Source organism: Sebastes fasciatus, chromosome 21 (assembly GCF_043250625.1).
Source record: "Sebastes fasciatus isolate fSebFas1 chromosome 21, fSebFas1.pri, whole genome shotgun sequence".
Taxonomy (NCBI): Eukaryota; Metazoa; Chordata; class Actinopteri; order Perciformes; family Sebastidae; genus Sebastes; species Sebastes fasciatus.
This window is the reverse complement of record NC_133815.1, coordinates 5064511-5077704: the sequence shown is the minus strand read 5'-3', so window position 1 is coordinate 5077704 and position 13194 is coordinate 5064511. Positions and strand designations below refer to the sequence as shown.

The 13194-nt window shown below is 38.5% G+C and overlaps 1 protein-coding gene across 3 annotated transcripts in view; it reads left to right on the top strand.

The window, feature by feature from the left end:
* The window catches only part of sh3kbp1 (SH3-domain kinase binding protein 1), a 38489-nt gene extending 30872 nt beyond the window's left edge, over positions 1–7617 (top strand). For 2 of the 3 annotated variants that reach the window (XM_074622693.1, XM_074622692.1), the window contains exons 8-19: positions 112–181; positions 1503–1597; positions 1760–1855; positions 1945–1996; positions 2091–2162; positions 3046–3181; positions 3282–3352; positions 3523–3629; positions 3872–4009; positions 4546–4757; positions 5677–5740; positions 7094–7617. In XM_074622693.1, the coding sequence (XP_074478794.1) occupies positions 112–181; positions 1503–1597; positions 1760–1855; positions 1945–1996; positions 2091–2162; positions 3046–3181; positions 3282–3352; positions 3523–3629; positions 3872–4009; positions 4546–4757; positions 5677–5740; positions 7094–7132 (1152 nt within the window). In that variant the 3' untranslated portion in view covers positions 7133–7617. The remainder of the gene's footprint in view (positions 1–111; positions 182–1502; positions 1598–1759; positions 1856–1944; positions 1997–2090; positions 2163–3045; positions 3182–3281; positions 3353–3522; positions 3630–3871; positions 4010–4545; positions 4758–5676; positions 5741–7093) is intronic. The other variant, XM_074622694.1, reaches the window with a different exon arrangement.
* Positions 7618–13194: the final 5577 nt, after the last annotated feature.

The window sequence follows — 13194 nt, the reverse complement described above, 5'->3', positions numbered from 1 at the left end:
ACTTGCATCGCTGGTTACAAAATGACGTCATCTGCTGCAGATGTTGGTGCATCTGCAGTTGAGATTTGCACGTGAAACTAACAGTTTTCTTCCATCTGTCCTTCACTGCAGGCCAACGAGGGGAAAGCAGCGAGCGTTACTCCGGAAACCATGAAGACTGAACCTGACGGCAAAGCCAAAGGTGAGATGTTACAGCCTCACTCTTATAAACAGATCATTCTAACAGAGACAACAATATAAATGACATAAGAAACTTGTGAACATGCGACCAGTTTCCAAAGCATACCAAAGTGTTTAGATCACTTCCCATCTTTCGTGCAAAAGCTTTCCTTTGTCACAGTGATGAAATGTAATTGTTTGAAGCCACCGCTTTGAAAATACTTCCTTGATGATGTGTTCAGGTGCTTGTGGAAAACTCTGACATTGACGAGTTGGATGCGAGAATATTGCATTAACAAGCTGTGTTGAATGAAACTCAAATCCAGATGACAAAACAATAAGCAAACATGAATGTTGTAAAAAGGATAATATGAATTTCAAGCTCTACATATATGATCAGGAAATGATTTAATATTCTTCTCAATTTCCTTTTATATTTATTGTACATGAACATAGTTTGTTAAATATTGTGTTAAAGCCATACTACGATAAAGGGTTTCTCAGTGTCCGTCTTATATTTTACAGTAACTGAATACACAATTTTTAGTTTTAATTATTCACTGATTATATTTTTCAAACAAAAATCTAGGAATTGATTGGTATTTATTTTGAATATTAAAGTAGGGGAAACTGATTTAAAAAAACAAACAAACAATAATACAAAAACATGTGGTTGATTTTAAAAGGTTCCAAGGTTCAGCTACTGTTTATTGCCATTATACAAAACAGGATTACACAATGAAATGCAGTCGTAAACAAATATTCAAATATTTAAATTAGAATACAATAAAACAAAATAGGTCCTACTTTATATAGGACTACATATTATACAAGTAGCACTTACAGAATAAATAGAAAAAAGAAAATTCAATACATACACACAAAGAACATATACAGTATTTGCAATATCAGTGTAATATGCAAGTTATAGTGCAAAAAGAAAACTTTGGGTCGTAGTGGGATTGAGGGTAGTGAAAAGGTAAAACTACCTTTTGCAACTCAAGCATTCTTTAATATAACTGCTATTTGTTTTTTACTGTAACCCACTGTGACATTTCTTCCTTATTTTCTCTAATTTATGTTACTGAAAAATCTTCTGATCGGTCCTTCTCACAAGATGACTTTATTTACTGTAAACTATGGTGTTCAGTGTGGCCAAAATCTGCTTAAAATAATCTGCTTTTTTCTAAATTATTTGGTTTCGGTTAAAACTTGTAACAAACATCTCACTAAAAGCAAATTCACACGTCGTACCTTCAACTCTTAGTGAAAACCTCCTACACTCTCTTGTTTCTCAGTTCTTTAATTTTCTTATTTGACTTTGTTTTAAATTTGATTGGCAGGGCGGGAGCTTTGTAAAGTTCTCTTTCCATATGAAGCACAAAATGAAGATGAGATGTCACTCAAAGAGGGAGAAATCATCAACATTATCACCAAGGTAAGTCGGTGTGTGTGGGTGTGCCACCTGCTTTGATTCCTGCATCATTTGGTTAGTTTGATTTGTTTGTGCAAAACAATTTGCATGCAGGTGCACATTAAATACACTTAACAAGCATTAAAGAGCAGTTGAGACCAAACACTTTGCTGTCCTTTGTTCCAGGAGTGTGCTGATGCAGGCTGGTGGAAGGGGGAGATCGGGGGAAGGCAAGGTGTTTTCCCAGATAACTTTGTCAAGCTGCTAGAAGCGGAGAAAGAGGTAATTTTGTATGTTTGCTGTGATTTTAGAAACCTAGAAACGCCTCAAAGACGTGATACATTTTTAACGTGTTTTCTGTGTGTTTCCAGAGACCAAAGAAACCGCCTCCTCCCAGTGCACCGTCAGCGAAACACACCGCAGGTACAGTAACCTCTTATTTCTCTCCTCTCTTTATAGTATTTTTATGTTCTGAGAGAGAAAGAGAGAGAAACCTGTAAAAAACTCTGACCTGTAGAGAGAAAGTCGGATCTCAAGAGGGTTCCTCCTGAGCGACCTGAACATCTGCCACAGAGAGACCCGGATCGAGGTACAGTCTAGACCACTTTGGCCCTGCTCGGCCCACCTTCGGCCTGCAAATTTCTGCTGATCTGCTCAGCTGGCAATGGACAGATCACTAACTAACACGCTTAATATTACTAATCCAGCACTTTGATTCGCTGGACAGCTTCAAAGCATAAAACGGAGGTTGGATATCAGCGTGAAACAGGACAATGGGGATGTTTGATGGAGCCAAACATGCAGCAGGTTTCTGTTGAAACAGGAGCATTAGAGAAATCACTAGCAGCATGTTTGTCCTCGGTTGTAAAGCGAAAGAACAAAGCTTTGAATGAAGAAACGCTGTCAACATCACTCTGTGTGCAACAGGAAGCTTTGAGCACTGTGGTGTGGATCAAACACAAGCTTCCAGTTGTCTCTTTATATCGTATTAATACAAAACAAATGAATAATGACTTATTAATAGTTAGAATTAATGTACCACTTTGACCTGATCTTCCTGATACTCTTTCGTCTTCGTCGACCTCCAATTTTTTTCATGCATACTTATAAATCACTACTACTGCTGCTGCTGCTGCTGCTACCACTTTGACCTGATCTTCCTGATCCTCTTTCGTCTTCGTCGACCTCCAATTTTTTTCTTTGCTTCTTGTTTCCCTCGCAGCCGTGGGCGACTCCAGACCTTCTTCTTCTTCTTCTGTTTTTATTCTTTAACAACCTTCCTTGGTTTTGCTTTCGTCCTCTCGGGTCAGATTCAGTTCCTTTACCTTCATCCCTTGTACTCCTACCCTGCCCTCACCTTATTATGCATGTCTGTGTGTCCATGTGTTTATTTATGTTGTTCAAAATGTCTGTATTTTGAGTTATTTTTCACTGTGAACATCCGTGTGTGTTGTATGATTTTGTGTGTGTAGGTGAAGAGGTGAAACTTGGAGACATCCCCAAGCCCTCCCTCCCATCTCTCCTTCCCAAGAAACCCCTCCCCCCAAAGACAAGCACCTCCTCTTCCTCCCAACCCCCGCGGCGTCCTGAGAGACCGCCCACTCTAGCGTCAGTACACACACACATACACGCAAACACAGGCGAAAACAAATCCCATATACTCATGAGCGAATAGAGCCTAATGTTGTTGTATGGTTTACCTGCCCAGGTGTGAAAGCCCCAAGTCTGAGGGCGGGGCTTCGACACCAGATTCTGCCCCTGACAGGTCACAGGACGCTGGTGAGTTTGACTGACAGGAGCATCGACCCATTGAGATCCAGATATGGTGCCTCAGTTAACTGCCAGAGAGAGCGCTGTCTCTCTCTCTCTCTTTTTGTCTCAGGTGAAACTTTACCTGTTGATGAGGATGATGAAGGTTGTGTTTGTGTTTGTGGTGTGTGTTTGTGCAGACGTGGACCTCGACGCGGTGCCGGCATCAACTGAGAAGCTGAGTCATCCGACGGCGACGCGGCCGAGAGTCCAAGACCGCCGGCCTCGCTCGCAGATCATCACACCCGTAAGTGTGTTTGTAGTAGGGCTAAAGAATTTATTAGTCGAGTTAAAAGTACAAAAGTATTAACAACAAAATATACTTTAAGTACCAAAAGTAAAAGTACTCGTTATGCAGAATGAGCAGTGTGAAATGCAGGGAGCTGTTTTAATGGATTATGATGAAATATAAGTATCTGTAGAGTACTTGAGAAAGCCACAGACTTAGTTTGCACTGAATAAATAAGACCATCACTGCCTCTCTTGCAGTCTTCCCTGTCCAGCATCGACCTGGAATCACCAGTAGTGGAGGACAGGAAGGAGAAGGACAAAGGGAAGGAGGAGCCGGAGCCTGTCCCCTCCAGACCTGTAGAGGTTTTCCAGAGGAAAGGAGTCCCCAACATCTCTGTAAGGCCACCTTCACTGTTCACTATTTATTTCATCCAACAGAGGGCGCCACGTCACAGATTTTCATCTTTCTGACCCTGTTAAAACTACATGCTGGTTTTGGTTCCTCATAAACACTCAATTATGATTCAACAGTTTGTTAACAGATGACAAAATGATTTTTTAGGTAATGTTAAGTTTATATTTCATCACAGAGGGGTTCAATAATAATTGATCATGAGTAAGAAATGCATTTTTTTCTTGATTTATGTTACAATTTTAACAATTCAAGTCTTCCTCAACACATGAATTTTGGCCTTAAATTGTAAATGTTATAATTTCTATTTTTCTCAGCACTTCAAAGGACTTATTTTCCGTAAAGTCTCACCACAAACTCATATATTTTTGCTGTAATCTGGATTCCTAACTTTACTTGAAGCTCTTTAGAGTCATAAAACCAAAGCAGAACCACCAGGTTATATTTTGGGTATTTGGGGAAAACATTAATAATTCCTAAATTGTTAATATCACTGATGTGTGTTTACATTTGCCTTCAGGCACCTGACAATAAAGCACCACTGCCACCCAAGCCCTCAGTCCTGATCCCGCCAAACGCCGGCCATCGCCCTTCGTCCCCGTCTTCCTCCTCGGGTCTGAGCCCCTCCCCCGAGCTCCGGCACTCACCTCTGACCCCCCCGACACTGGAGGAACTCAGGAACCAGCTGAGAGACCTGAGGTCCTCCGTAGAACTGCTGAAGAGCCAGCACAGGTACGTCATACGTACAGTATATATACAGACCTGGAGTCAGTGACATCTTTTAAATCGCTTCTCAAAACTTAACTTTTAGTAATACTAGCTGACTGGTTTTTATTTCCAAAACGTCTAATCTGTTGTTTTTATCTTATATTATTGTGGGTATTTAAATACATTGAAATTTTATTATTTAACTCTACACTTTTTATTTGGATCATTGCAATCCTAAAATGTTTTAATCCTGGTTCAGCCATGTAAAGCACTTTGTAACTTTGTTTTGAAAAGTGCTGTATAAATAATTATAAAAATAAATAATAATAATAAATAATATATATATATATATATATATATTATATGTATTTATTTATTCATTTTAATACAGGCAAAATACACAAAAAGGAAAAAGTAAAGCAAACACCTAGACAAAAGGAAAATAATAAATAAATAGATATCCAGAGAAAAAAAAATAAAATTAATAGGATCTCTTCAGTAATTCAATAATAAAATAATTAGGTTGACAGTACCGATACATTTAGAAACTAAAATATACATATGACAGGTAGAGCATATTTAATATTTTATATAGTCCCACTTTTCACTAGGGCAAAAGTTTTTCCATTTCATGTTGTGTTGTGCTACATTTTGGTGGTTTTGTAGCAATTATTTTTTACAAAAGAAATTGTCTCCGTAATGTATTTTTTAAGAAACTTAGATTCAGATGAGTTCTTCATTGAGCTCTGAATATAAATATTTTACCCAAAAGAATAATTGTATTTACTATCTGGGGACAATTTCTATCCAGAACCCCCAACATAATGTTTAAAGGTGAAAATGTAAAATAAATATTGTAATTAAAGTTTATTATTATACATGTGTGTGTGTGTACAAGCATGCATGAGTATCAGAGTCATGATGTGTTTGTGTTGTATTTCAGGCAGGAGATGAAACAGTTAACCAACGCGCTGGATGACGAGAAGAAGATTCGTGTTAGTTTACAGGTGAGATATTTGTTTATGGAACAAACGAACAAAACATGTTCTGAAATCTTAGTATATATATTTAATACATACAGTATATATTGGGTTTACATTAGTGTTTAATTTATTTAGCTTTCTAGGAGAAATGCCCCAGAAGTGAACTAAAACAGCACAAAAATCTGATTTAGTACCCAAGAAAAACTTAAAAATAAATTAAAAAATACAGTATATAGTATACACACACAGAGGTTATGAATAATGCTTTGTTTATTATATGCACAAGTGATTGACATACTATGTGGACAATCATGTGGACACCCACATGAGGTCCATATGAAGAAATGTTTTCTTCCAGTTTGTTGCGAAAGAACTTGACTCGCCTTTGCCAAGAAGTTAGAGGGACCTTCCAGTAGCCTTGAATGCCATATGCCCTTGAGCAAGATGCCAAGTTGTTCTAGATAAATCCCCTTCCAGCTGGCATTAGTATCACTAGATGTCAATAATTCTATTTAATCCATTTGTGATGTGTCAGCCATCCAAACTGTAAAATATTGTAGGCCTGTCTGTGAAATATAATCAATACTAACAAGGTACACCTTTTATTGGCAATAAACTTAAAGGCTCCAATATTATTAGTATATGTTATATTATATAATATTATATACATACATTATATGTTATATTTAATGTTTAATGTTGTTATTTTAAACTGGCTTTTTTCTGTAAAACCTGAAATGTTTCTTTTGCGGCTGCAAAACACCCTAATTTAATTTAATCTAATCTAGTGTTACTTTTCTACCTCACCGCTGGTTAGACGAACAATTTACTCCAGATGCTGACTGGATTAAAATTAAACCAGTACCACAGCACAATATAATACAGAACATACTGTAGTTTGCAGGATCAAATTCCTAAAGATTACTAATAAAAAAGACCCTTGCCAAAAAAACTTATTTACAGATTCAATCAGTTAATTGACAGAATATTAAGTATATTAATATATTATTCATTTTAATAATTGAATAATAATTTAAGACATATATACAAGATTTTTTTTTCTGTAATGTATCAATATAAATTTAATACTTTATGATTTTGGTCAGGAAAAAACAAGCTATTAGGAGAAAATTGTGACATTTTGTAGACTAAATAATTAACGGATTAATTGAAAAAAAATAATCAGCAGACTAATATGAACATAATTAATTAATTCTTTAGTAACGCTACTAGATCAGCAGACTAATATGAACATAATTAATTAATTCTCTAGTAACGCTACTGTAACCTCATCCAGGAAGGATTTTAAGAGCAGCAGCTTAATGTCTTTAACTGTACAAGAAATTAAATCCCACTACGTCTGTCTTTGTTCGACAGATGGAAGTAGAGCACATAAAGAAGAACCTGTCGAAATGAAGACTAAAGCATCCTCCTAATCCCCACATCGGAGACCAACATTTGAAAACATTCTCGCTGTTGGCCGAGACACTTCAGCCAAAACAAAGTTTGTGCCAAAATGATCGACGCGATCAACATCAGCAACAATACAGTACCATGGAATCAGCCACCTCCCCCCGCCCCCTCTGACGCCGCCTTATCCTGCGTTTACTTCTTTATTTTTCTTTCAAAGAGGCTTCTCTTGTTATATTTACTGCTGTCTTGTCGAAGCTTGCTGTGCCACCGGTACTGACTGGCAGTGCGTTGCCACGGTTACGCAACGATGAGACTGCCGTGGCGACCTCGCCGGTACTTTTTGTTTCTAAGTGTGAAGGAAACTTGGAACTCGACCTTCGTAGCCCGGTTGGTTCAGACGACCTCTGTGCTGGTCCGTGACAACTCTGCGGCCTTCGCCTCCTATCTGTGTGTGTGTGTGTGTGTGTGTGTGTGTGAGTGTTTGTTTTCCATCCATGTGAGGACTGCAGTTTTAGACCTTCATATTAGGGACATTTTTGTAAAGTGAGGTTGTTTTGGCCGGATCATGACTTCTTCTACGGGCAAGATTAAGGTTAGCACTTGGGCTGATCAGAGCCTATACTTTGACGCACATCATTAGCATTGAGGTTGTTTGACACACTGAGCTTGATGTTTCTATGGTACACTGCAGGCGGAGGATTTTTGAAGCATCAGCCGTTAACAGCACTGGCAATTGGACATATTTCCTTGACCTTTTTTTCTTAGTGTCATAATTTTTTAATTTGCAGTCAAATATTCCACCTGTTGGGAGGCTAAAACTATAAGCACATCATGATTCTTCCCTTATCAGTTTAATTAAGTCTAACCAACAAGACAATTACTGATACTATAGGTGCTATTTAAAGGAATAGTCGGACATTTTGGGATATTATTTGCTTTATTGCTGGGAGTTAGATGAGAAGATCAATGCAACTTTCATATCTGTACGCTAAATATGAAGCTATAGCCAGCAGCTAATTAGCTTAGCTTAGCATAAAGACTGGAAACAGAGGGAAACCGCTAGCCTGGCTTGGTCCAAAGCCTCTAAAGCTCACTAATTAACGTTATATCTAAAAATGTCAATTTGTGGTTTTCAATGACAACAAGTCTTCAGAAAGTCACTGCTCCCGACCAAGAAATAGTCCGGCACATAAAGGGTGCTGCAGGAATGAATCTTAAAACCCGGAAATGAGTTAGCAGTTTTGCACTTCCGGTTCCCTCGTCTCGAAGTCAATGTTTTTTTTTAATGCAATTTTAGTTAGATGCCTGAAATCAGGTCTGTGGTTAACACAAGCTGAAGAGATTTTAATATTTTGTTCTACGATATAAAATATGTCAGTAAATATCCCACTCGTGAATTTTGAACCTTTTACGTGTCTTAAAAAAGGCGGTTGCTAACAAGTGGCTAAATGAAACTACTAAACGCCATTACGCCGACACGTCTGCCTTTACAGCCTCGTTGTCTTGCTGAACAAAACGTGTAAGTATCATAAACGTTTGTTTGCCACAGAGCTTGTTTTCTGCAATAATCCAAAATCCGATTGGCTTTTTGTCTAAAGGGAACCCGTGCGATTCTAACTTCCGGGATGGCCTACAAAAATACGTCATCCCTGCAGCACTCTATTCCCCTAAAAACCACAAGTTGTCACTTTCATACCTTCTGATTAAGTAATAAAAAGATAATATGTTAATTATTGTGCTTTACAGGAGCTGGGTAGGCTGATTTTGTTACCTTTTGATGGAGCCAATCTACATTCAGCAGTCTTTATGCTAAGCTAAGCTAACCATCTACTGGCTGTAGCTTTATACTTACCATACAGATGTGAGAGTAGTATCAATCTTCTCATTTAACTCTCAGCAAGAGAGCAAAGAAGCATATTTCCAACAATGTCAAACAATTTCTTTGACAACATTCAAAACTGCCCTGTGATATTTGGCTGCAAATGAAATGCAAAGAAAAGCACACGTCACTGCATGAACACGCCTATCTGTGATATCTTTCAAATGAAGAGTATTGCCTTCTGGACCAAAACACATTATTTTACCTTTTTTTGTTTTATTGCTTTTGCACTTTTGCACCACGACTCCAGAAACCTCAAGAAACAGCTGTGCTGGTCGCATCCCCCCAAATCGAAACTGAGATCCATCTGTGTGCATCTGATGTTTATGGTGCTCTTTTGGCAGCAGGTGAAGGGTAAAGACAGGGTTTGAGGAATGCAATCAGTGAACGGACCTCACAGGTAAAAGTCAATATGTGTGCACGTCTGTGTGTGTGTGTGTGTGTGTGTGTGTGTGTGTGTGTGTGGTAGCATGTACGGCTGTTTGCCTCCCTTCCTTATATGTGCACAGAATCTATGGCAACCCGTCACTGTGGCCTTCCTGTTCTTGACTCCAAATCTTTCTTTTTCTCTCTTTCTTTCTTTCTTTCTTTCTTTCTTTCTTTCTGTCTTTCTTTCTTTCGTATGACAACGAGAAAACTGCTACAACTGAGTCTACAAGTTGTTTTCTTGACTTGGTCCTTTCTCTCCAGGATAGTGATAAATATATATACTTTTATATTTCTGTGTAATAAAGATGCTATTATGTACTGTACATGTGCAGATTTTGTTCTGTTTTTTTAAACCAAACATGTTTGAATTGTCCATCCATCCATCCATCCATCTGCAACCGCTTATCCCGTTAGGGGTCGCGGGGGGGGGGGGCTGGAGCCGATCCCAGCCAACATTGGGCAAAGGCGGGGTACACCCTGGACAGGTCGCCAGTCCATCACAGGGCTGACACATAGAGACAGACAACCATTCACACTCACATTCACACCTACGGGCAATTTAGAGTCAACAATTAACCTAACCTGCATGTCTTTGGACTGTGGGAGGAAACCGGAGTACCCGGAGAAAACCCACGCTAACAACATGCAAACTCCACACAGAAGGGCCCTAAGCCAGATTTGAACCTGCGACCCTCTAGCTGTGAGGCGCCAGTGCTAACCACTGCACCACCGTGCGTTTGAATTGTCTACTGGTAAAATGTGTAATATACAGTACGGTATGAAGGAGCATTTTGTTCCATTACGTTGCTCTTTACACTGTTATTCAGGCAATTGCTGCTCCATTATAGATAACTGTTATAACTGTTATTTGTGCGGATGACAGATGGAAACTGGACGTCTGAGTGAACAAAATGAGAAGTGAAAGTGACGATTCAGCCTTAAAGTGCACTGAAACCACCGCAGAATTTCTGCAACAGCATTTATTTAGATGTACGTAACTGGAAAAAAAAAAAAACTGACAATGTGTAAAAGACACCATGCCAGTCAACTTTATTGCAGTATGCAGTCGTTTTTAGATGTAGGCCTATAATGGTTTGTGACTCAGAACTTATTTTTTGGGGCTTAATTGTAGAAAAACCTTAAAATGTTACATTTCCACAGTATAAAAACCCAGTAGGTTTACAACAACACAAGCTAATCATGAACATAAAAGCAGAACATATTGAATAACATTTTTTTAAATATCTTTTAATGACATATTTTTTTGATACCAACATATAAACCACACAAAAATGTATGCACAAAACCTACATATACATGTGCTCGCACACACATACACACCCACAAAAGCTCATAGCAATAGATCATCCACATGTGATTGTTTAATGCAATTCATCATGAAAAGGAGTGTACAAGTACAAAACAAAGAAAGAAAAAAAAATCTATATATACATACAAATGCAGTACAACTGAGTCATGATATTACAAAAAGAGACCCTAAGATTCTTCCCATTTATGTTAATATTTTCAATTATTAGTTCACAGGCAACCAGTGTTTTCCAGTCTTTGAGAATACCTTTTCTTTGGCTAGATGGTCACCATTAGAGCTGCTTGAATGTGTAAAGGTGAAGGTGAAAGATTCATCCGAGCATCCAAAGAGAGCCAAGTCTCTGTCAGGACAGAGAGTTGAGTTTCAGATTCACTGAAGCTGAGGCAGCTGGACTTGGTCAGCTGGTCTCCCTTTGCTGACACATACTCATCTAATAAGTTGGCTGCATTTGAACCAGACGCTAGGAGCTGTTGTTGTAGTCCAGTCCATTTACTTCCAAAATATTCGGAAGAGCATTTTATCCTCAGCTGTATTAAAGAGGGCCTATTGTGCTTATTTTCAGGTTCATACTTGTATTTTGGGTTACTACAAGAACATGTTTACATGTTTTAATGTTTCTAATCTTTTCACCCTCGCTCTGAAACGCTCTGTTTGAGTTTCTGCGCCGCCCTCCCAAAAAGCACCTTCCGTGATTGGTCAACCAAACTCTTCGGACTCCGCTCCAGCTCTGCTCTAACTAGCTTTGTTTGAGGGCCTGCCAAACTAGCCATTATGCAAATGTGTTCCTTGGTGACATCACCATGTTACGAAAGAAAAAGCGGGACTTAAAGTGAGGCGTTACAGGCAGTTCAGGAGCAGCGTTTTTATGTGGGGTAGAGTAACTCCCTTAGGTGTGGACTTTGGGCTTTTCTAACTTTGCAGAACTTTTACATACACAAAAAACGATACAACACACTAAAGGAAAGGAAAAGGCACAAAGATCCTCTTTAACTGAAAAAGTAAAGATGAATAAAATGAGATAATTACTATAAATATTCTACTTATTTCTCTCAGAAAAGATACCAACATATATCAATGATAATAATAGCACTGTGGTTCTTCTAGGAAGCATTAAAACATTTCTAGTAGGTGTCCAGGAACGGATCAGTGGCACTGACCCCGTTTTGGGATCACGTGGACCCCGTGCCTCGATCTGTCAGAGTGTGATTTATTGGCCTCGGGCTGTCAGAAATGTCCGGTATTAACACGTGCCGCCAGTGCGTAACGGATCCAGATTGGGTTCCCATGTTCAGCTGGGAAAGACTTTCCAAAACAATATTGCACTTGATCAACAACATTAAATAACTGATGAGTAAAAACTTAAAGCTCCATGTGTGATGAATGAGGTGAATATGTATGGAAGTTTTTATTGGACTTTATTAGTTGTAATACACAGAAGACATTCAAATATTTCACTACACACAAACATGTATTTCTGTATTTATGTTGTGTAAAGTCACATCCACAAAAATACAGGGCGATTTGAAAATACGCATAACTTACTCTGTAAATACGTATTTTAAGGTTTACATGTAAAGTGATTTCTACACATTTGTGCATCTATTTGTGCATTTGCAGATCGCTTCCTGTGGATTTGTGAGCCACGTGACATTTGTAACTTTCCTCCTGTTTGTTTACAGAGTTTTGTCCGATTGGTACCGCAGCAGATCTGTAGATAATAGTTGTAATCCACAGAAGACAATTCACAAATATGTACCATGATCTGCAAATATTTCACTACCCACAAACGAGGTCCACAAATGTGTGTTTATCACTTTACATGTAAACCTTAAAATATATATTTACAGAGTAAGTTATGTGTATTTGCAAATCGCCCTGTTTTTTTGTTAATGTGACTTTACACAACAAAAATACAAAAATAAATGTTTGTGGATAGTGAAATATTTGCAGATCAGACATTTGTGGAATGTCTTCTGTGGTTACAACTAATAAAGTCCAATAAAAACTTCCATAGATATGAGAATAACTTGGCTGCACGAGAAGACCAGAGGGTTTATATTTAGACAACCAGAGAGACGCGATAACATTTCAGACAGTAATGACAGCACGCTCCAGAGTGTCTCCTAATGTCGCCCATGAAACCAGAGTGAAAGGATTTAACTTCTGGGTGCATGTTGTCTCTCCACATTGACTCCTCTCCATCCTCTAGTCGGATCCAGCCTGGGTTGAAGCGGGCTAAATTTTGGTGGGGAAAAACTGGCATGGCCATTTGTCAAGATGTCCCTTGACCTCTGACCTCAAGATATGTGAATGAAAATGTGTCAGGTCAGGTCCCAGAATTAAAAAATGACTGCATGAAACTGTTACTGATGATACTTTAGACAGTTGATCAGCAGTAAAGTGCTCTGTTTTTTAAGAATGCATTAT